Source organism: Cannabis sativa, chromosome 8 (genome assembly GCF_029168945.1).
Source record: "Cannabis sativa cultivar Pink pepper isolate KNU-18-1 chromosome 8, ASM2916894v1, whole genome shotgun sequence".
Taxonomy (NCBI): domain Eukaryota; kingdom Viridiplantae; phylum Streptophyta; class Magnoliopsida; order Rosales; family Cannabaceae; genus Cannabis; species Cannabis sativa.
In genome coordinates, this window is record NC_083608.1 from 45,813,513 (window position 1) to 45,835,787 (window position 22,275).

The following is a 22,275-nucleotide window of genomic DNA, read 5'->3' on the forward strand; positions in this document are numbered from 1 at the left end:
AAATTACTCTATATATCATTTTTTAACTTTTTTTTTTTTCTAATTTTACGGTTTGGGTTTCTTAGGTAGTTTTTTTGGTGGTTTATGTGAATTGTTATACAGATTTTGGTTGCGATTTAAGTTGCTCCATTAGTTGCAATAGGAATTTTTATGTGGAATTCTGTATAAATGCAAAAAAATAAAAAAATTATTTTGAAGTATAAAATTAAAATAGTCCCTATATTATATATATGTATGACTATTTAATTATTACACTAAAATATAACTATGATAATTATATTTTTTTAATGATTTGCTATAACAGATTACTAACATTTAAAAAATTTATTTTTAAACTCAAGTTAATTATAATTAATTATATACTTATATTAAATTAATTTTTTAATTAAAATATATAATAAGACCTTTTTTATAATTAATATTTATGAATATTTTTTATTAATTAGGAAATAAGTAAAATCAAATCACATGTAATTCATTAATTATTTTATTTAATTTTTAAATTAGTCATACTCGTTTAATAATGATCCAACTACTAAAAGTAAGATGATCACATATTTAATATAACTATTGAAACTTCCTCCATATGTATATATATACATACTAAGATAGTGTTTGGTTGGAACTTCAAAGGAATGAAAATATAAGAATAAGAATGAAAGTAAATTAAATTTAAAATACATAAAAGAAATGATGAAAAAGATTATAAATAATTTTCTCATCTTGTTTTGGAATTGTCTTTTTTTCTTTTGCAAAATAGAATATTCATTCCACTAAAATGATAGAAAAAATATTTTATTAAAGTGACATTTCAATACTTTAAAATATAACCAAACAAGGAATAGAATAAAAATTGTTTTATCTTCATTCTATTCTATTTTATTACCTCTAACCAAATGCTACCTAAGATTAAAATTATCAAGATGTTGAAAACCCGAAGAGTGCACCATTAAGTTTCTCTAAGTTCTTCTAGGCTACAGCCTACATGTTAGAGAAATGCTAAGAGAGGACTTAAAGTGTCAAATATCACAAAAGATACTGTTATAGTGCAATTAAATATTAGATCATGAACAAATTGATTACTTGTAACATGTGTCACAAGTACGATATTAAACACCTTAAAATATCAAATAGTAATAATCCTACAAGTTAACCAAATGAGACAGCATTTATAATAAAAATAATCCCACATCCATTACAAGTCGGGAGGAAATGAGACTTATAAGTATGTGGATACATTTTCATTGGCTAGATCATTCAGTATTTTATTTTATTTGGTTAATTTTGATTTTTGTTTTTCGAACTTTGACGTATATTATTTTGTTTAATTTTACTAAAAGATATCTAACATGAATGAAAATTTTGAAAGCATACGTTAAAATTCAAAAAAACATGATTTGGTAGATATAAAATTTCAATAATTTAAGAAAAAAATTTAACAACCTAAAAAATTCAAGAGAGTATAATTTAGAACATGTCAAGTTCAAAAATCAAAAATCCTAAATAACTTATTTTTAATTTATGGAAATAATGAGGATGTGATAATTTGGATCATGGTTATCATGCTATAATTTTTTTTTCTTTCGTTAAAAATGAGAGAGATGATCAAATAGAGTACTTTTTAATGTTTTCATTGTGAATATTAGCAATAAACAATTACCACATTTATTAAGAAGAAGAAGAAGAAGAAAACAACAACCAAATGCCTTTCTACATTAATTCAAATGAATTAAATACTCTTTCAATGTAATATACAGAACAAGACTCATTCTCACAGAGAACTTAAAAAAAAAATAATCATTAATAATAATAACAATTAAATAAAAATGAATAGTTTCTTCTAGTTAAAACATTATGTTGGAAATATTGTGAATATTTTAACAAAATATATAAGTGTCTTAGTGTGTGTGAGTTGGAAAGAGTCCCACATGGGATATGAACCCTCATTGACAAGGGTATAAAGAGTGCAACTTTGGCATTTGGGTTTGGGCCCCAAGGGGTACCCAGTTTTGTGCGAATGGGTGAGGACACACACACTTGACCCACCACACACGCGCGCGCCGTCCGTCCGAGCCGGGCCGGGTTGGTGTGGTGTGACACAATATTATTTTTTACAGAAAAATTATTTAATAAAATAATTATTTTTTATTTATTAATTTAATTAAGAAACGTGTTTAATTAAACTGATTACTTAGTCGTATCAGTTAATGGGACACGTTCAAAGGACCAACTCACCCCACTTCAGAAAACGTTATTCTTCCCGTTATGTTTATTCAATCCATTCGCCTATATAATGCGATTGAACTGATGGGAAGAAAACATCTCTTTTTCGTATCAGAAAAATACAGTTTTTCATAAAATTAAAATTCCATCTGCGATATCAAATTTTTGGGTGTATTCGACGGTGCTCTACAGTGCAGTGGGGTTCCGATACAGTACAACGACTGGGCTGTTTTATCCTGGGGACGACCGGCAATTTCCGACTGCTTGCCCACTCCTGGGCAGTGCCGCGAACGTCTTAAAGAGAGCGACTTAGTCCGCGACTCAACCCAGAATTCTTCATTCGGTAATATCGTTCCTCTTTTATTTTGCTAGCAGTTTGATCAACACATTAAGACAGAATCATTAAAATCCAAACACACTATTTTGATCAATTTTCTTAATTTAAGCACACTGAGTTCTGCAAACCTTTTATCTTTTATTATCCTAAAACAACAACAACAACAGTCCCAGAATATAAATATATAGTAATTCAGAAGTAAAAGCAGTGAGGATTATATTTATATTGTTTTTCTAGAACAGCATGAGTTCTTGGAATGTGTTCATGGCTGGAGCTGGTAGGCCTAAAAGAACATTTATGCTTTTCCTCTCTTTCCCATGTGAAAGGAATAAGATCACTTCTTTCTCTGGTAGAGCCACTGGACCTGATAAAACAGGCTCTCCCCAACCGAAATCTGTGGAGTGAAATGAGAGCCTAGACCAAGTTGTGATCAAGAGTGTTGATGCCAATGAAGGCCTTGCTCTTGTTACTTCAAAATAATCTATAGCTGATCTCATGTAACCATCAGTTACCATCTTAATGGCATCCTGAACTAGTCCAACCGCGAAAGACAATGGCTTTTCCAAGAGCTCACCGGCTTGACATAAGGAATTTGTTAGCACAATTCCATTTCCAAAGTACCCTTTTGGAAGTTGTGGACAAAACTTTGGCCTTCCATCAACAGCAAACAGAAGTTTTGTCTCTTGTTCTGGAGAAAGTCTAAGGGCCTTGGTTCGAGCTTTCCACACAAATGCTGAGAGTGCTTCAAATGTAGTACATTTTTCAAGAGCTCCATTCTCCTTAGCTTTGTTCTTTAGCTTTTCGAGCATTTCAGGATCGAAACAAAATGACCTGTAGAGCATTTTCTCTTCTTCATAAAGGTCAATGCTGCTAGAAATGTCCTTGATTTCGGAGAATTCTCTATGAAGATTTTCAATCTTAGGTGGGGTTCTTGATTTGAGAATAGTCCTGTCTAGAGATGGAGGGACAGTTAAGGGAACCCCTCTAGCAGTTTCACCCCATGAGTTCACAAATTCCATTGCACCAATTCCATCAACCATACAATGGTTTAAACAAAGGCCTAAAGCAAAGCCTCCACACTTGAATTTTGTCACCTGAAATATAACAAGTAAAAAAGCAATCTTTAACTCAATAATCTCAAGAGTACAATTTACTTAACATTATAACAACATGTAAAAAATATATATGCATTATTGTGCTGAGAATTTACAAACCTGAGCAACCAAAGGAGGCATTTCTAGTATGTTCTTTGCACCAGGAATATCATAAACCAGCTTCCCAAGAGTGTCAGGATCAGGCTTTGTAACATCTCCAATCTCCTTCATCATACAATCTGCTTCAGCCTCAACAAAAACAGCTCCTTCACCATTACAATTTATGATAAGTTTTCCTTCTGAGCTGATTTCTAATCTCCCTGCAAGAGGGTAATAATGAACCAAAACTCTCTCCAAGGCACTCCTTATAACTTCCCCTGCCACCTTATCATTTCCCTTGTCAGCATTTGGCTCAAAACAATAGACAGTTCGAACAATCACCGCGATGTTCTGATCAAGATTGGACAAGAAGTAAAGACCCTTTTCTGTTTCCTCAGCAGGGACAACCAGAGTTGGCTCCTCTCTATTCACTCTTAGCTCAAACACATTGCAATTGTTAATCTCCATGGTAGTACCACCTGCTTCTCAAAGCTCCACACCCTTAAAAGAAAACGATGATTTATAATACAAGACGATTATAGCCTGTTGCTATTATGTTAATGATCAGAAACAAGTGGATTGTGTTGAATGAGTTTTGTCACACAGAAAAATCAGAATTAGATTCTTGTATTCTTAAAAAAGGTATGTAGAGACTTATATATTTTTATAGTAAGTGCATGATAATATGATATCAACCTATTATACTTTGAAAAATATTTTCTTTTTTGTCAAGGAAAAAGAATAGTATATTGTTAAAACAGATGGGTGGTTGTGTCTGTTACATCTATAATGATAGTTGTTTGAAATTAATTATATATAAATAAAACTATTTACGGCTGATTATATTGAATTGGTTATGAGGGGTGAGGATTTATTTTTTAGTTTGGGTACAAAAATTATGTTAGGCCACTGGTATGTACCAGAAAATGAATGAAGAAAAATGTACCATAGTTTGATCTTATTTGGTGGGGTTAGCTCCCCAAATCTTGCTTACTCAGTCTCTTCTATTATGAATTTCATGGCTTGTCATTTGTTGTCATATTCCAAAGTTTTCTAAAAGCCATGAAAGTCCAAATAAACATAGATAAGTTTTCACTATAGGCATGTGTGTGCTTTGGTGGCAATACATTACCTACTAATAATTTTGTTGAAATTAGTCAACTACTGTGATTACAATTTACAATTTATGAATGTGTGTAAAACACGAAAATGTTCAAATAATTTTTAATCATTTAATATAATTACATAGATGATCTTTTACTAATATAGGTTTACTTGTGGGGAAACAAAAAAAGAAAACAAAAGTGCATAGATCGTTCTAATTTCATGTTTTTATTATGTAGGATCAGTTTAGAACTCCAAACAAATGGTGAGATTCGATAAATTTGTCCAACATTATGTTTTTAGAACAAACTTTAAAGTGGTCAATGATTGCATAATTATATCCAAGGTCTTCATTATCCAATAAAATAATATTATTTTCTATAATTATTCTTATTATTATTAAATTTTCATACTTATCATTTATTTATATATATTTATTAATAAAAAAATAGTTTATGAAATTATACATATCGCAACAAATAAACTTAAATTGTGTACAGATTAACTATGCTTAACAACTACTATGGCTTGATGTAGTTTTTTTTCTCGTGTGGCAACATAATATTTTAACATATTGTTTCAACCTAAAAGTCATTATTGCATCATACATATTCACATGCAAAAGGCCAACATATGTATGTGCCGTAGTGGGTGTTCTTGTTTCCAAGTCATGCAAATATTCAATTATATTTGGATATGAGTATTAGGTATATCTTTATGAGGTCATTTGGTAGTGGTTCACCTACAAATGTCTATCAACAAACAAGAAGTAAGAACTTGAAAAATCAGAGGCTGCAAATGCAATTTTGAACGGCATTTAGTGTTAAAACCATGTTCCCTAATACCAAATATCATTAGAGAAATTTATTTGTAATTTATACTCTAAAAAATTCTACATGTTCTCTTCCAACAAAACCGCGTGTGCGACCACAAAATACATATTACCACAAATCCTATTATATGTATTTTTTGTCTACCTGGAAAAAATAGAAAGTTAATATAGAACAAATATCTAGTACTTGTAAATTATAGAAACGTACATCTATATTTATTCTTTAAATTGTTTATATAAATAGCAATAAAGAAATAATAAATACTTAATAAAAGTATTGAGTTTAGTAGTATGTGTATGCATATGTACATATCATCTATATAGAGATTCTCCCTTGGAATAACAATTCTCTCCATCCATCCATCCAAAAATCTCTCATGCCAAAATAAAGCATAAATGTTAAAAGAGGGACGAGGAGGGAGTAACAAAAACATGTTCATGCGCTTTCTTTTTCCCTTATCTATGAGAGCATTGAGTTTTACAGAAGTAAAAAAATATTCTTATAAAGGTGGTTGGTCTTGTCAACCAAAACTCTGCGCCGACAAAAATTTATACCCGGTCTCTACTTACTCTACATTGTTGCTCCATCAGGCTGTGTTCGAATCTTCACTCCGACTCCCCAACTTCACAATATCTTCTACAAGAATCTTCCCCTCTGTAGTTTCACATTATAGTATAGCTTTAATTTCTATCACCATCACAATTCCAAAAGGGTAATATAAAGTTGTCAAAGAAATTATATTATCAGAAGAGGATTTAGTGCATTATTAAGTTGTTATTAATCAATGGTTGATTTATGGGATTTCTAGCTTGTTTATTTTGATTTTATAGCATTTGGGACAATGTGTCTCAAACCATCACTCCTTTGGACCCTATGTTTTAAAAACTGGCTTTTGAACCCATGTTTTGTAGAATGGTTAAAAATAAGCCTTTGGACCCAATTTTAGTCAAAAAAAAATATATTTTTGAATATAACAAGATCCAAGAAGTCAATCCAACAAAAGACAAGTCCAAAGCTTATTTTTTTAAGGCACAGGATCCAAATGGATAATGGCCTAATCACATGGTGTATAATAGTATAAAACCTTTATTATATCATAACCAATGATGATTGACAAATTGAAAAAAATGACTGACCTCTGTCCTTGGAAAGACTGCTTATAAGTTCCTGGACACCCTCCTTTCCTAATGTATTCTTCAAGTACATTGCCGCACCTGCTACTTCCTCAGGAGTCACTTTCCCGTCAAAATCCCTGCACATTCAAATAATATATTAATTTAACTATCTATGAGAAATCCTCTGAAATTTATCTTTCTTTCATTATATAGTTTATAACCCTTTTATCTTCTTTTTACTAAGCCTTCTCATAGTATTTGGAGGTCAACTTCTCCCAATAAAACATCTCATATCAATGTTAACATCTTGGATGTGTTGCAAAAAACAAGTCTATTTATGCCTTAATTTCCTAATTGCTGTACTCTCTCCTGCTATTTTCCTGCTTGAGGAGAAGGTAGTAGAAGAGGTAGGGTGTTGTGGAAAGGTGTTGAGGAAATCCTAGATTTTGGCATTTCCTGGGTTCTTTGGGCGGAGAGGATTTCACGTGTTTTTTTCTCTTTTTTACAATAAGGCCCCGAGATGAAAGTTTCTGGGAGAAGAGTTCATTTGTGGGTGTCACCCTTAGGATTCATCAAATTAACAGTTTTGCCCTTTTCACCGTACATTGTCACCTTCGGCATTCTTCAAAGCCCTTTTAACCTTGTTTTTCTAGTAGATAGGTGGAGGATTCATAAGTCAAAGCCTAGGACTTAGTTTCTTCCAATCCAATATAAAGAATCTTAGTTCCTTATACCTCGTGGGCACGCAATAAATGAAAGGCGTACAGGACAAGAAAGTTAGGGATTGTCATGAAGCTATTGCTCAGTTAATACAATCATCAAACATGCAAAAAAAATTTACTCGGTACAAGCAATGTGGTTAAGCTCTTCAAACAATAATCCCAAAAGTTTCATCGTGCCTCGAGCCCCAAGCATGTAAAATCCAATTGTAATTATTTTGAATCGGCAATATTATAAATATCTTTGATTAGAAATAAAGGAGAACCACAATTACTCACCTGTCAAGTAGCTGCCAACGATCACCAATTTTAGCATCCACGTCATCAATTTCTTTTTCAAGATTTTGAAGCATTGCATCAACCTGAAAGAAGGAAGGCAGGGTCAAAACTGTTGATACTCTGAGAGAACAGAATCTTTTCAACAGAATAATACAAATATAAGTTACTTACTCTCTCAATTAGTGCTGATGAAGCTTCATGGCCTTCAGCTACCTCCTTATCAGGCTCACTTTCTTCTCGGGCAGCTATATATGCCTTTAGAACATCCTTTTCTCCATCCATTCCCTGCTTCTCAACCATGCTGTTATAAAGTTCAATCTGAAAGCACAAAGTAATAAGCAGGTTATTACTACTAAATGTCAACATAATCACCAGATCAAAACTGAAAACAGACTGTTCGTTTATTTGCTAAATCAATATTATCCTTAATAGCTGTTAGCATGCATAAACCTGAGGCCCACACAACAGCTATTATATAAAAGTTCAGCTATAAGATAAAAAGAAAGCAATGTACCTCCTTATTTACAAGCCCAAGGAACGCTTCACGTTCTCTACTCACCGACTGCATAAAACAAGTAAAAATTTAATACAACAAAAAAATTATCAAAAAGAAAGGAGAGAAGAGCTTAAAGTATCTAGTCTTACAGATGCGGAAGCTAAAACAGCTAATGCACGACTGAGTTCACACAGCTGTTCTTGCTTTTCTGATGATCTTGCTCTCGCTTGCTCTTGGGCTTCTCTTGCTGTTGGAATAGTCATCTCTTTCAAAGCCACATCCTCCTGACTACCCTTAGATTCCTTAATTCTTGCTTGTTCTTCTTCTTCTCTTTCTTCCTCCTTCTGTAATAAATAATTTGGAACCAATCAAGCAAACAAAGAAACATAGACCTAAACTTAGCTGTAATATGTGGCGAGACTTAACTGAAGGCCCAATAATCATATGCTAGCTTAGCTAAAAGATAGACACGTGACTGGCTGCTGATTGATCATTACTTAGCATTTATTTTGTGATCAATTATAAAAAAATATCAACGTAACTCATGAAACTATCTCATTTAGAGGAGAAAGAGATTGTCCTGACAACCCTCGTGTTTTATTAGATGGAGCACAAGAATAGAAAGTATCACCTTAATAAGTTCTTCTTGCATCTGAAGGTACTCCAATTTCCTCCTCCTTTCTGACACAGAATCCTCTGAAGGCAATTCAGTAACTCCAACAGTTCCCACAACCTCATCTGGCAGTGAAGATAAGGTAGCTTGAACAGCTTCCTCTGGTTTCACCTTTCCAGATACGGTGAATGCCCTGAATGAGACCACAAAGCAAGGCATATCTATCATACACACCATCCACAAAAACATTTAACCAAAATACTATTGAGCAATATTTTATGTAATATTAAATTACCTGGAAAGGATTAAAAGTGAAGATGGCACAGAGTGATTAAGAGACAAATCCAACCAATCCCGAAGCTGCATAAACAAATTAACCATTTAATGATCAACACTATCTTTCGAGTCCAGTGACCTAGTTAAATCAGAATATTTTTCCCTCCCAATTACTTGCTTAAACATTTCACCCAAGTTAGCCACTAAAAAAGTAAGAGGACTTGGCATAAGAGAGAAAGAAAAACCTGCTGGCGCATTTCCTCAACTGAAAGCAATCCCAGCATGCCTCTCTCTCTACAATCTTCACGAAGTTCAGCCTCTGACAGCGACTCCACACCTTCTGCTTGTATTAATTTATCATCCGCTTTGATCCTGACAGGAGAAGAAAATAAACAACAAAACATGTTGAGCTACACTCTAATAATTGAACCCCCCATTAGTTTCTTTCATTGAAAGGAAAAAGATGCAAGCTCAGTTCAATAACTGTGAGTTCCAAGGAGCTCAGAGTTTCTAAGGAAGATACTTCTAAACTCGTTTGAAAGTCACAAACATATACAACACTGCTATATTTTCCAATCATCAGAAGTTCATTCAGTTATACTTCGAAGTAAGATAACAATGAAAAACAAAAGCCTGAATACTAAATAGGAACTGTATCATGTACAACCCAGAGCAAAGGTTTCAGAGCAGAAACAGTCTGTCAGATTGTAAAATATTTGCTTCCCAAGAAGCCAGAGATCTAGTAGAACACATTTTGAAAACTTTCAATAAAACAATAATTTCAGATTACCTTTGAAGCCTTTTTCGAAGCATATATCGTAAATATGCATCTGTTCCAAACGGGCTGATTCCCATGTATTTGCACATATTCACTAGTCGTGGCCTGACAGCAACAAAACAAATAATATAACTTGCAATCCTCTATGCAGGGAAACCCTTATTTCTATCATTTTAGAAAAGCAACGAATGTTGGTAAGGCTAACCTGTTGATATTATCTAGGGTGAGCTCATCATTAAACAACTTAGCAAAGCCCAAAATCTCCTCATTTGCAACTCGGCCACCCTTTCTAAGCTGCAAATAGAGCAAAATCGTAGATATCACAAAAGAGATAGATATCAATAAAATAGTTAAAGAAAGTGGAGCAATCAAACCAAACTCACTCTGCTGAGAAACTCATCAAGATCTTTGGCTGTTTTTTTTATTTCTCCACTCCTTGAGTTTTGGACTTCCTTTGCCATTTCTTTGGCAGTATCTTGGAGAAACTTAGCATATTCCATCCTTGCATTAAGCCTCCTTTTCAATGCTTCCTATACATTTGAACAAACTACTAAAGTGAAGAAAAACTCAGAACATACATTCCTGTAGTGATTCAAGTGATGTTTTTACAAGATGTGATTTTTTTTACAAAATCTAATTTATATCACACGATTTTATCAAGTGTTCATTTTCCATTAGTCATACCTGTTCTTTCATCTTGTCTTGGAATGTTGAGGGCAACATATTGGGGAACAATTTAAGAAACACTGGAAGCAGAAATTCCATAAATGGTACTATAATGAAAACAGCAACCGGAACTAGCCTGAAAATATCAGCTGTTGTTCGAGTCAACTGCTGTCTTTCTCTTCTGGAAAGACTCTTCCCTCCAGCAAGTTTCATCAGCAGCCTAGAACAGATTCTCATATCAGCCCATAGGAGCTTACAGCCGAGCCAATAATGTTGCAAAGTCGCTACAAACTCCTCTTTCCAATGAACAAGCTTCTTCGCCCAATCCTCCCTAAATGAGAAGAAACACGAAAAGTTCACACCTGAAATTTTTCCAAAGAGAAATCTAATGTGATCTTATAATAAATTATCTTACTTGCTCATAGAAGCCACAGCTCTTAAGGCAGGACCAATCCCTAGAATCGTAGTCCAAACTCGACGCAAAATGGAGGTAACCGCTTTCTGTTCTTGCAACTTCTTGGCCTTGGCTTTAGCTTTCGCACTAGTCAAACCTTCGACGGCTTGATCGCATTCTTCAGGAGATGCTTCTTTCCTTTTCTTCTGGCTACTAACCAATTCTTCATTATCCTCGTTATCACTGCCAACATCTCGTTGCTTATCCGCCGCCGCCGTCGCCGCCGCAGTAGATGAATTCCGAATGTAAAGAGACATATATCTGTATCTGATCCCCAAAGGAACCACGAGCTCTGATCTACCATTTCCTCTCCACCTAAAATCTCCTAATCCCGGAAGTAACTGTTGCAAGTAATGATTCGCTCCATCGCTGCAGCTTCTAGGGTTTCCACAACCGCTATCTGAATTTTGAAAAGTAGAAGTGGTAGTAGTATGAAGATGCTGGTTCGGTGATAGGGATAGGGTTTGTAGGAATGGGTTAGAGAGATTTAAGTACTGAGAAATGAATCTTTTCCTGGTTGAAATCGCTCTGGAAGCCATTACTGAAACTCAAAATCAATTAAGCTGATGCTGAAGCTGCCATTGACAATGAAGAAGATCATACATATATAAATAAATAAATAAATACAAAATTGAAAAATCGAGCAAGAACAGGAAGAAGATTGATTGAGAAAACTTACACTAACAAGCATGAATTATTGTTGTTATGATAAATTAATTAATTATTATTATTATAATTCAGGTTCAACTTCAAGTGTATCGCACAATGTCAATGTCTAAAGCCCTATGAGACCGAGTGAGGTTTAAGAGTTGTAAGAAGAAGAAGATTGTGTACTTGTGTAAGAAAAAAAATAAAAAGCTTAGTCGTTTAATTTGGGCCATGGAATGACCTAGGCCCACCAAACCCAAATGAGTCCATAATTAAACAACTGAGTTACACTGGGCTTTTTCTTATCTTTTGTTCTGGCCAAGCCCCAACCCAATTCTAATCAAAAGCAAAATACGTTTTTTGGTTGATTTTTACACAATACATCAAGTTGCATTTTTTTGGGGGGGCTTATTCATTTTTAGAGTTAAAAATAGTGTTTTTTTTTTTTCTATTTTTACGGAATTCTACATAGAAGCTCCTATTGCAACTGGTACTGCAACCTAAATTGCAACAAAAAAATCGTATAAAAACCCTTATTGCAATTAGCGCTACAGCCACTTTAGAAAACCAAACCATAAATTTAAAAAAACAGTATATAGGGTAATTCCTTTTTTTTTAAATATATTTTCTGATTTAGTTTTTTTACAAATTTTTTATTTATTTTTGAAAACTAAGGTGAAAATAGTATTGAATACAAATTATTGTCATTTTTGGTATTTATTATAAAAATATTCCTTTTTAGTTTTTCAATAATATTAGGAATTCTATATTGCACACCCCCAAGCAGCACGATCCACATAATTTTTGATTGGTAGCCTAGTTTAGAAATCAAACCCAAATCAAGTTTTCAAAAATGAAAAATAGCCTTTTTTTTAGTAATTAAAAGTTAGGTGGCATTTCATTTCATTGGGAGAAATGAAAACATAGAAATGGGAATGAGAATGGGAATGGAAATAGGAATGAAATAAAATTTAAAATGCATGAAAAAAATTGATAAAAAAATTATTAAATTTTTCCTCATCAAAATAGTCTTTCCTTCCTTGTCAAAATGGAATTGTTATTCTACCAAAATAGTAGAAAGGGCATTCTATTAGAATGACATTCACTTTAATATGCAACCAAACAAAAGAATAGAATGGAGATTGTTTCATTTTCTTTCTATTCCATTTCATTGTCTCCAACCAAAACGCCACCTTAAAGCAGCCTGTCATGTGTTCAACTTGAATACTATGGGGAACTCTATGGAGATCCAATATCTTTAGTCGTTTGAAACTGTTCTTGTGGCATTTCCACAAACATGCCTTTGATGTACATCTCTAACTTTGTTTGGATTGTTGTTTGATTCTTTTCTCTTTCACTAATAGCCTTCCCTTTTTTTTCTTTTTTTTTTTTTTTTTAAATGGACTTGGCAAAAAATGTACTTTAATGGTGTGTCAAAAAGGATACAAATTTGGTGAATAATAAATCTTGTACCATCAAATTTGATAAACATTCATTTTATGTCTTTTGGCCTATTCACAAACAAAGCCAGTTGCAATCAAACTAAAAAAGAATACCTGAATATATTACTACTATGATGTCAATGATACTGACATAGGATAATCTACACTATTACTACTATAATGTTCCTTTGCTCAATTATACTTCTTCTGTTATCAACCTGTGAAGCTCTTTCCACTTGGCTCATGAACAAGCAGAACCACAACGATTTATTCGTGGTAGTTTAAACGAATTCCCAGGTTACTCGAACACTGCATGAAATCCCGGCTTCTCTTGCTTACCATTGAACTGGTTCTCTTCCAAGTATTGATATAGACTACAGCTAAGTGGGAAACAACTGACCTCAAAAAGTAGTCATGCCTGGCCACACTTGCTCAGACAACCAACTCCTTCTTCCTGATAATCTTCCCTGCTAATCCAAAACTCAGGTGCATCCTGAATTTTATCATCCACAACAATGTTTATTAAAGGCGGGATCCTAAAGGGAATGAATAAATTGTAAGAACTGAGAATTCAATCAGAAACTGAAGCCATTTACCTTCATAATTCCTGCAAGAACTGCACCACCTAAGTACACCATGTGCTTTCTTCTTGGTGGATCTTCAATCCGTAACCTCAGTTTCTGTTCGCCGCAAGAAATTCAGTTTAAGAAACCTTATCTGGTAAAGTAAGTATGCACAGTCTAAAACTTTGAGTTTACCTTCAACCCATCTCTGTTACCCTTTAAAACAACTTCAAGATAGCGATCCAGAATTTCTTTCTCCAAACTGAAGAAACATTAATCCTAAAGATTACATTTCATATAATGGGATGTGAACTAGAATTCAAATGCAAACTGAATATCATTTGATATGCCAAAAGAGGTTAAGACATTACCGACTAGGTAATCCAGGATACATTGTGCTCCCTCCACTTAAAACAATATGCTGGTAAAGCTGAAAAGAGAATTTTTATGATATTCAGATATAGATGACAGGAAACAAGATTATATGGCAAAAGTCACAGAACAAAATAAGTACTGTGAATCCGATTACAAGTTGCAACATGCTCTGCACATATTAATCAGGTTAAAGAGAAACAAAACTATTACCATCATTCGGTTGTCTATATCCATTTCCTGAATGCAACGAAATACCATGTCAGCCATTCCATCACCTTCGACGTCAATCAATTCCTGTAAAAAGAAAGTAGCCAGGAAGGTTAGAAGCCTTGATCCTGTAAGATATTGTGATGTCCTGCCTTCATAGTCATAGATGCAGCATATTGGTATACAGTAGATATAAGTGAAGTCAATCCTCCCTGAAAAGAATGGTTTAAAATTGCTTGCAAGAAATAGCGATTTAATTATTAAAGGCTAACACGAAGCAAAACAACTTCGAGTGATTGTATTGCACTTCACCCGAAATAATAATTTATAAAATCCAGAATGATCCATAGTCATTACACCAATGAGCCTGAAGAGACAAGAGAAAAGAAAATAGCCAAAGCTTACAGGGGTGAAAAGAGCCTCAGGAGCCTGAAAGCGTTCTGTGCCAACTTTAATGACCCTTCCATCTGGTAGCTGATAACACAAGTTATGCAAAGATTAATAAAACTACTCTGATAAGACTACTTTCAAGAAAACAAAATCTAACAGATTAGGTTAATCCAAATATCAAACTTCTAACCAATAGTAAAATAAGTTAAAACAATCAGATTATAAACACATGGAATAATGTACACAGACACAAACAAAATAAGATGAACTTAAGCTTCTGGAAACCCCAAAATCTGGCTATATTTAGTCAAGCAATAACTTTACTTGGATAGCAATAGATACCATATACTTACAGTGTAATCCTTTACAAGAATGGTGGTTTCAAGTCCCAACTGATACTCCCTCTTGTAATCATAACTACATTAAAATAGTGTAAGGTTTACAGAAACAGAATCAACATTATCAGAGATTTAGGATGTGCATTAAATTGTTTCTTCACCTTATGTAGCAAAGTTTCTCTTTGATTTCTCTAACAGTCTCAAAGTCTGCATTCCTATTCATTGCATACCTTCAAGAAAGTATTGTAGATTCAAAGTAAGATATAAATATTAGTTAAAGATCCAAGAACAATACCAATGTTATTGGTAATTACTGATATAACCAATTGGTTCTCACCCTCGCCGAGACAGTAAATCAACAAGATATGAGGTGATGTGCCTGCCAGCTACATTCATTCGCTTTGTAAGATGAGGAAATGAGTAACCATCAACAACTGGAACCTAGGAAATGCAAGAAAATACTCAATATGGAGGAATTAAAATAACAAGAAAACATCTTAAAATACAACTGAGCAAATTAAAAGCATCATGAGAAATTTACCACATGAGTTACACCATCACCAGAGTCAATCACTAGTCCAGTCAACAAACCTGTGAGATGTCAAGACATGCTCAACATGAGAAAAAGGACAAGATAATTATAGTTTCGAAAGGATTTCCTCCCCTTATAGTCACTATGAACTGTCTAAAAAAGAAACATGTTCTGGCAAGTTATTGTTGATAGTTTGAGGTAGTTTCTGCTTGTCTTTAGTACATAAAATCCCACGAAAGGAGGGGTACCAATTACATAATTGGGTAAAAATAAATTGAACACAAAAGTAGAAGGAAAAAAAAAACAATAACAATATAGACATATAACCTTTAATTATCTTTATAAGCACCTTGAGCATACAGTGTCAAAACAGCTTGGATTTGAATGAAGACACCGGCAAAATTGTATTTCTCAAACATGGTCTCAACCTATAAAGTTGAACTCAGGTTATGCCAAACATATACATCAAGGTGTTGGATTCCATTACCCTACAAATTACTAAAAAAGCAAGAAGAGACAAACCATTTTCTCGCGGTTTTTAGAAGGATTCAATGGCGGGTCTGTCAGTAGAATCTTACATTCAGTTGGATCTATCTGTTGAAAGAAAAATTAAAAAACCACTATAAGAAATAAAAAGCTTCCCACAATAATGACAAGCAGCGTTAGATAGCTTACTTTTAGTTCATTATAGAAAGCATGATCCCAAATATGAACCATGTCATCCCAATTTTGCACAATGCCATTATTAACAGGGTAAGAAATATCCAGCTGATGTCTTAGTTCAGCACAAGCTTCTCCAACAACAATATCCTGAATCAATCATAAACCCATGAATGACAAAACAAAATCTTTCCAGAAAGTAATTCACAGGCTATGAATGGATAAACAATCAATGAATTTACCCACCTTGAGCTCCTGCTCAACAAGTGATTCTTCATACCGAAGCATAGGCCTTCCCACCACACAAGGAAAGACTGAAGTGGGAAAGTTCTCACCAGCAAAGCCACATTTCACATACTGCATTTCAATTCAGATTTCAACTTAAACTATATATACACACAAACGAGTCAACATGAAAATGGGGTTTTCCGAGTTTCCATATAAATATATATATATATATATATACCGAATAAAGACGATTTGTATGGAAGTATGTATTTAAGTTTTACTTTAATGGATTTGAATAAGATCAGGGCGAAAAGATGGTTACCCCAGTGCCATTATCGCAGACGACGACATTTCTATTATCCATAATTGAGTGTGGCTTCTTTCGTTTACTTCTTCTTAGTTTTCCTCTTCTGTCGGGTTTTGGTTTATGGAAATGGCAGATCCTCTCTCTCTCTCTCCCTCTCTCTCTCTCTGCAACGATGGATCGTACGGCCTTTTCTATCAGCAGAAATGCGTAAAAATGCAGTAAGAATTCGAAGAAGAAGAAAAGAAGTACACTTATTAACACTTTGACCCTCGTATTTGTTCAGTTTTATATTTTGGTCATTTTTTATTTTATTTTAGGTTAATTAAGAATTTTGTTCCTTGAACTTTTAAACATTTATCATAAACTATTGAGATTATTAGATTTAAAAATTTTTTTCTAATTTTAAATAAAAAAAAAAAGTCTAACATGTATAAAAATTTAGGGACTTGATTTGGTACATGTCAGTTCGAGAGACATAATTTAGTAGATATCAAAATCTAGGAAACATAATTTAGTACATGGATAATCACAAAATTAGTAAAATTGAATGAAAGTATACAAATATCCTTAAGTCCAACAATTTTAATAGTTCAGAAAGAATTTTTAACGGCTAAAAAAGTTCAAGTGCATGATTTTGAACATGCCAAAATTTAGGAGGCAAAAATTCTAATTAGCCTTTATGTTAAATTTCTTTTTTTTTTCCTTAAAAAAAATACTAAAAAGCACCACTAGCACTCTACTAGGTATCCCATGTTCACTAATTAATCATAGAACACTACCTCTAAAAATTTTGGGACCACTAATGCCCAATATCAATGCTCTTAAAAAAAAAAAGTAACATTTGAATCTACGACTTTGCTTACAACCTACCTATGTACAAAAAGGCGTCTTGCATTAGTTAGCAATATTCCATAAAAGTTAATACATCAAATATATGAGACTCAATATTTAATTGTACCAATAATAATATGATATTTTATATACTAAAATATTTGATTTTACCTAATATTGGTTTTGAAAGACTCTATAATAAATTTATTTATACTAAAAATATATTTACATAATTATATACTACAAAAATAAAAAAATATCTCTTACTTTTGAATTTTGTTTTAAAAAATATTTTAATATTAACATTAACCTAGACTTTCTTATATACTTATTTTTTTTTTATTTTTTACATGTGATAAAAATATAATTTAAAAATACTATAAATTACTTTTATTAAACGCATATAAATTTATATTTTGGGAAAAAAATAATTAAAAATATATAGAAAATAAAAATTTTATATAGCATAAATATTTATATATTTGTGATTATAGTGAACTAAATTATAACTTTATAATTATCATTATAATAGAATATTATAATGAATAAATAATGTTTTGGATCCTATGATTTGTAAAAATTACGGATTAGACCTTCTATTTTGTTAAATGATAAATGCGACTTTGTATTTTTTTAAATAATACTAAATAGTACCATGAACTAATTTTTTTTTTGTCAAAATAAAACTTAATAATAATATGATATAGAGGTGATATGACAAGATTAGTTATATTTTCTACATCTGTTCGCGCTAGAAATTATTTTCAAGTTATTTATATTAAAAAAATATCGAAAATTAAGCTCAGAGTTCTATTTGTACTATTTTAGAAAATACAGAGTCTTTTTTATCATTCAACAAAACAGAAAATCAAATCAGTAACTTTTGCAAAATACAAGATCCAAAATTGTATTAACCTTAATAGAATCTTAACAATTCACATTACTTTAAAATTTATAATTTACCACAATTAACTCAATTTTTTTCCACAATTTTACTGCCACTCTCGCTAAACTAGTCGTTTGAGATGTCAAACATATTAAGATATCAATATGAATTATTAGTTATTTAAAAAAAAAATACATATTATAATTTAACTAATAACTCAAATTTATTGCCTAATGAGTTATTTATTTCAATATTAAGATTTTATTATCTTTTTTTCATATTAGTCTTAATTTTAGCATTGCCACTCGCACGAATTAACTAAGTATATCTTTAGACTAGATGGTGAGCTTTATTAGTTGGTAAAAAGTCCTCATCCCATTTGTATTTGTGTTCCACTTCAACCTTAATAATAAGTTAGTATTTTCATATAAATGTTTTTTTTTTTTTTGACAAAACAAGTTGATTGATTTTGACCTCTGAAATAAGTAGTAATTTTTTCCAAAAACATATTAAAATAAAATAAAATAAAAACGTAACTGATCAACTTTTTTTTTTTTTCAAACCGTAAGCAATGTAAATCATTTTATTCATATGTCAAAAAGGAAGGAAAAACAAGAAATATATAACCCATTTTATTTGTTTTTAGTTTGGTATAGCAATAAAAATCTAAAGAAACGGAGAATTAGATAAAGTTGTTTATATTATGTTTCATGACTTTTCTAACTTTAGCCGAGTTAATCATTAATTAAGAGAAGAAAAGATTATTAGAGCTGGGTTAAGACAGGTTTATTTGTTGGGAAGTTTTTTCATCTTGTTTATTAATCTAGTTTTATTTAGTTTTTTCAATTATTATTATTGTTAAATCTAAAAAGGCTTCATTCATATAGAAGAAACATAATAAAAAAAACATTCAGTTAAATATAAAAGGTGAGAGAGTGCAGCTAATAAACTCACAGTTTCGGCAGACATTTTTGTTCATTCATCATATCAATCTTTCTTCTTCTTCTTCCCATGATTTGATTTGATTCTTCATATGCAAAAAAGAAGAGCTCTTAAATCATGGGAACCTTGGATGTGAATTCTTCTGTTACCTATGATCAAGTTAATAATTTCAACAATTTGACAAATGTTTGTACTACCCTGAAAAATATGTACCCTTATGGGCCATTTTTCCTATACAATCCACTCAACTATACATTCCCTCTTCTACTCTCACAACTCTCTCTTTCTACTGGTGCCATTCTCTTAACTTACTTGCTCCTCAAGCCTCTGCGCCAATCCATCCTTGTAGTACAAGTTTTGGTAAGTTTTTCTTTTTATTCCGAAAAGTAAAGAATTAGAAAAACAATGGTTCAAATCTGTCAATTTATTCACCTTGATTTTTCGATTATGCTTGCCCAGGGTGGTCTGCTACTAGGACCGTCGGTTCTGGGCCAGAGTTCATTGTTCATGTCCAGTTTCTTCCCCCTCAAAGGTCTCCTAATGCTGGATATATTTTCGTCCATGGGATTTATTTTGTACTTCTTCCTCATTGGAGTGCATACCAATCCATCTGTATTAAAGAAAATCAACAAGATTAGTCTTCTTATTGGAATTTCTACAGTGTTGATCCCATATGCAATGAATCAGGCATTCTCTGTTCTCTTACCACGCATACTTAGTATGAATCCCGACGAAACCAACATTCTTCCAGTGGTAGGACATGCTGAATCATTAGTAGCGCTCCCGACAATTGCTAACCTCCTTGTCGAGCTCAAGATCATGAAATCGGAGATTGGTAGGGTGGCAATGTGTTCTTCTGCAGCAAGCAGCTTGTTCTCTTTCATCATATCAACCATCTTTGATACAATAAACCAGGATCACGATGAGAATCAACAAGTAGTACCGAGACTTGGTTCTGTTATTGTTTTTGTAACTTTCATTGTTTACATGGTCCGCCCTTTAATTTTATGGCTGTTAAAGCATAGACCGGTACAAGCTTCATTGAACACAAACCACTTCATCATTGTAGTTGTGTTGGTTTTGATGACTGGATTTTTCGGCCAGGCTATTGGTTTGCACACTCACTTTGGCCCTCTTATTCTCGGGATCACCATACCAGCAGGGCCGCCAATAGGGCCTGGGCTTGAGGAGAAGCTCCACATGTTTACCTACTGGATTTTTTTGCCAATCTTCTTCCTCAAAAATGGTTTAATAATAAACATCTTTCAAATTAAGCCAAGGTCTCATATGATTGTACAGTTAATGGCCATAGTAGGTGCACTTGGAAAGTTCATAGGAGCCTACTTCACCTCCCGTCGAGGCTGCAATATGCCAATTGCTGATGCTATCACGCTTGGCCTTGTCATGACCAACCAAGGCCTCCTTGAGCTAGGCCTGTTCAAGATGTTGAGGAGAAAAAAGGTATGCTTTACACCTTTTTTTAATATCATTTGACACTTATATTTCCTTGGAATATTTTCTCAAATTTTCTAACAGTGCTAAAATGATGCAGTCAATAGACACAGACACGTTTGTGAGTATGTACCTTTCGATGTTGATCGTTAGTGGTTTGGCTGTCCCCATCATAAAACGGCTCTATGATCCTTCAAGAACATATGTAGTTTACAAGAGAAGAAGTGTGATGGATTCAAAATCAAAATCTCAACTCCGGCTGCTGGTGTGTGTGCCCGATGAGGATATTGCTCATACCACAATCAACATCCTAGAAGCATTTAACCCAAGGGTGGATAGCCAGCTTGCTGTCTGCGTTCTCCACCTTGTTGAGGTTGTTGGTCACAGCAGCCCCATTCTCATTCCCCAAAATCTTGTCGAGAAATCATCTTTCCATTTGGGTTCCTCAAAAGACATTTTTGAGGCCTTCAGAACTTTCAAGTTGAGCAACCTACAATGTGTCTCAGTTTATCCCTACAGCTTATTATCCCCATGTACAGCAATGCATGACCAGGTATGCACGTTAGCGCTTGACAAAAAGTCCTCACTCGTTATAATACCTTTCCACAAGAGATTACATGCAGATGGTACGGTAGAATCATACAAAAAGGCATCCTTGATTATGAACAAAAATGTCCTTGACAAGGTACCTTGTTCAGTTGCGATCCTCATTCATCGTGGGCTCTTTAGATCCTCACTGCCAGTCTTGGAAAGCTCGTGTGAATCTAGAATTGGTGTTATCTTCTTGGGAGGAGCTGATGATAGGGAAGCACTAGCTATAGGGGCACGAATGGCTGACCATCCAAACATCACCTTGACGATGACTAGACTTGTTGCCGATGGAAATTTTACAGGTAATGATCCGGAAGAAAGAAGGATGGATAACGAGTCCTTGAGCGAGTTTAGACAAGCCATGACAGATAACTACCGGGTTACCTACATAGAAGAAGTCATAAGGGACGGAAGAGGGACGGCTGCAGTTATTTGTTCCATGGAAAACAGTTATGAAATAATCTTGGTGGGAAGAAATCATGATAAGCAGTCACCATTAATGTCAGGTTTCGACGACTGTGTTGATCACGCAGAGTTGGGAGCCATTGGTGAGATTTTGGCTTCATCACATTTTAAGGGCAACACCACAATTTTAGTGGTACAACAACGCCCCATAGTAGTGAATGAGCATGAGTGTAGTAGACAGGACCCTGGAGTCCCATATTCGATAACTGATGAAGAAGAGATGCCAATCCAAGGGAGATCTCCACCGTGATAGTATCAGAAGAATGTAACCTGAAAAGCAGAATAGATCTTTAACATCTAATTAGGTTCACAGCACCCCAAATAAATACCCC

The 22,275-nt window shown here is 33.4% G+C and overlaps 4 protein-coding genes across 4 annotated transcripts; 1 reads left to right on the forward strand and 3 right to left on the reverse strand.

The window, feature by feature from the left end:
- Positions 1 to 2,625: 2,625 nt before the first annotated feature.
- On the reverse strand, positions 2,626 to 4,538 carry LOC115699431 (omega-hydroxypalmitate O-feruloyl transferase). Its single transcript, XM_030626827.2, has 2 exons — positions 3,775 to 4,538; positions 2,626 to 3,654 (listed from the first exon to the last, which is right to left on the reverse strand). The coding sequence occupies exons 1-2, from the start codon at positions 4,219 to 4,221 to the stop codon at positions 2,794 to 2,796; spliced, it is 1,308 nt and encodes a 435-aa protein (XP_030482687.2). The 5' UTR covers positions 4,222 to 4,538; the 3' UTR covers positions 2,626 to 2,793.
- Positions 4,539 to 5,936: 1,398 nt separating this feature from the next.
- On the reverse strand, positions 5,937 to 11,923 carry LOC115699108 (uncharacterized). Its single transcript, XM_030626344.2, has 15 exons — positions 11,766 to 11,923; positions 11,048 to 11,661; positions 10,651 to 10,963; positions 10,350 to 10,496; positions 10,172 to 10,260; positions 9,979 to 10,071; positions 9,434 to 9,560; positions 9,208 to 9,272; positions 8,931 to 9,105; positions 8,449 to 8,643; positions 8,318 to 8,365; positions 7,975 to 8,121; positions 7,804 to 7,886; positions 6,827 to 6,942; positions 5,937 to 6,344 (listed from the first exon to the last, which is right to left on the reverse strand). Exons 2-15 carry the CDS (start codon positions 11,623 to 11,625, stop codon positions 6,277 to 6,279), a joined length of 2,244 nt encoding a protein of 747 aa, XP_030482204.2. The 5' UTR covers positions 11,626 to 11,661; positions 11,766 to 11,923; the 3' UTR covers positions 5,937 to 6,276.
- A 1,260-nt stretch (positions 11,924 to 13,183) lies between these two features.
- LOC115701310 (actin-related protein 2) lies at positions 13,184 to 19,582 on the reverse strand. The gene is made up of 16 exons (XM_030629067.2): positions 19,448 to 19,582; positions 16,792 to 16,967; positions 16,488 to 16,598; positions 16,257 to 16,391; positions 16,104 to 16,175; positions 15,931 to 16,009; positions 15,591 to 15,640; positions 15,387 to 15,490; positions 15,211 to 15,279; positions 15,065 to 15,128; positions 14,727 to 14,795; positions 14,325 to 14,408; positions 14,111 to 14,169; positions 13,935 to 14,001; positions 13,773 to 13,856; positions 13,184 to 13,669 (listed from the first exon to the last, which is right to left on the reverse strand). Exons 2-16 carry the CDS (start codon positions 16,831 to 16,833, stop codon positions 13,589 to 13,591), a joined length of 1,170 nt encoding a protein of 389 aa, XP_030484927.1. The 5' UTR covers positions 16,834 to 16,967; positions 19,448 to 19,582; the 3' UTR covers positions 13,184 to 13,588.
- Positions 19,553 to 22,193, forward strand: LOC115701128 (cation/H(+) antiporter 15). Its single transcript, XM_030628833.2, has 3 exons — positions 19,553 to 19,795; positions 19,895 to 20,896; positions 20,988 to 22,193. The coding sequence occupies exons 1-3, from the start codon at positions 19,553 to 19,555 to the stop codon at positions 22,191 to 22,193; spliced, it is 2,451 nt and encodes an 816-aa protein (XP_030484693.2).
- The last annotated feature ends 82 nt before the right edge of the window (positions 22,194 to 22,275 follow it).

Coding starts and splice junctions, on each gene's coding strand:
- LOC115699431 (XM_030626827.2), bottom strand. CDS start 4,221: ATGGAGATTAACAATTGCAATGTGTTTGAGCTAAGAGTGAATAGAGAG. Junction 3,655..3,774: donor TGCCTCCTTTGGTTGCTCAG/GTTTGTAAATTC, acceptor GTTATATTTCAG/GTGACAAAATTCAAGTGTGG.
- LOC115699108 (XM_030626344.2), bottom strand. CDS start 11,625: ATGGCTTCCAGAGCGATTTCAACCAGGAAAAGATTCATTTCTCAGTAC. Junction 10,072..10,171: donor ACCCTAGATAATATCAACAG/GTTAGCCTTACC, acceptor TGTTGCTGTCAG/GCCACGACTAGTGAATATGT. Junction 6,345..6,826: donor CAGTCTTTCCAAGGACAGAG/GTCAGTCATTTT, acceptor GTGAAACTACAG/AGGGGAAGATTCTTGTAGAA.
- LOC115701310 (XM_030629067.2), bottom strand. CDS start 16,833: ATGGATAATAGAAATGTCGTCGTCTGCGATAATGGCACTGGG. Junction 15,129..15,210: donor GAGAAACTTTGCTACATAAG/GTGAAGAAACAA, acceptor ATTTTAATGTAG/TTATGATTACAAGAGGGAGT. Junction 14,796..15,064: donor TTCTTGTAAAGGATTACACT/GTAAGTATATGG, acceptor TTGTGTTATCAG/CTACCAGATGGAAGGGTCAT.
- LOC115701128 (XM_030628833.2), top strand. CDS start 19,553: ATGGGAACCTTGGATGTGAATTCTTCTGTTACCTATGATCAAGTTAAT. Junction 19,796..19,894: donor TCCTTGTAGTACAAGTTTTG/GTAAGTTTTTCT, acceptor ATGCTTGCCCAG/GGTGGTCTGCTACTAGGACC. Junction 20,897..20,987: donor AGATGTTGAGGAGAAAAAAG/GTATGCTTTACA, acceptor AAAATGATGCAG/TCAATAGACACAGACACGTT.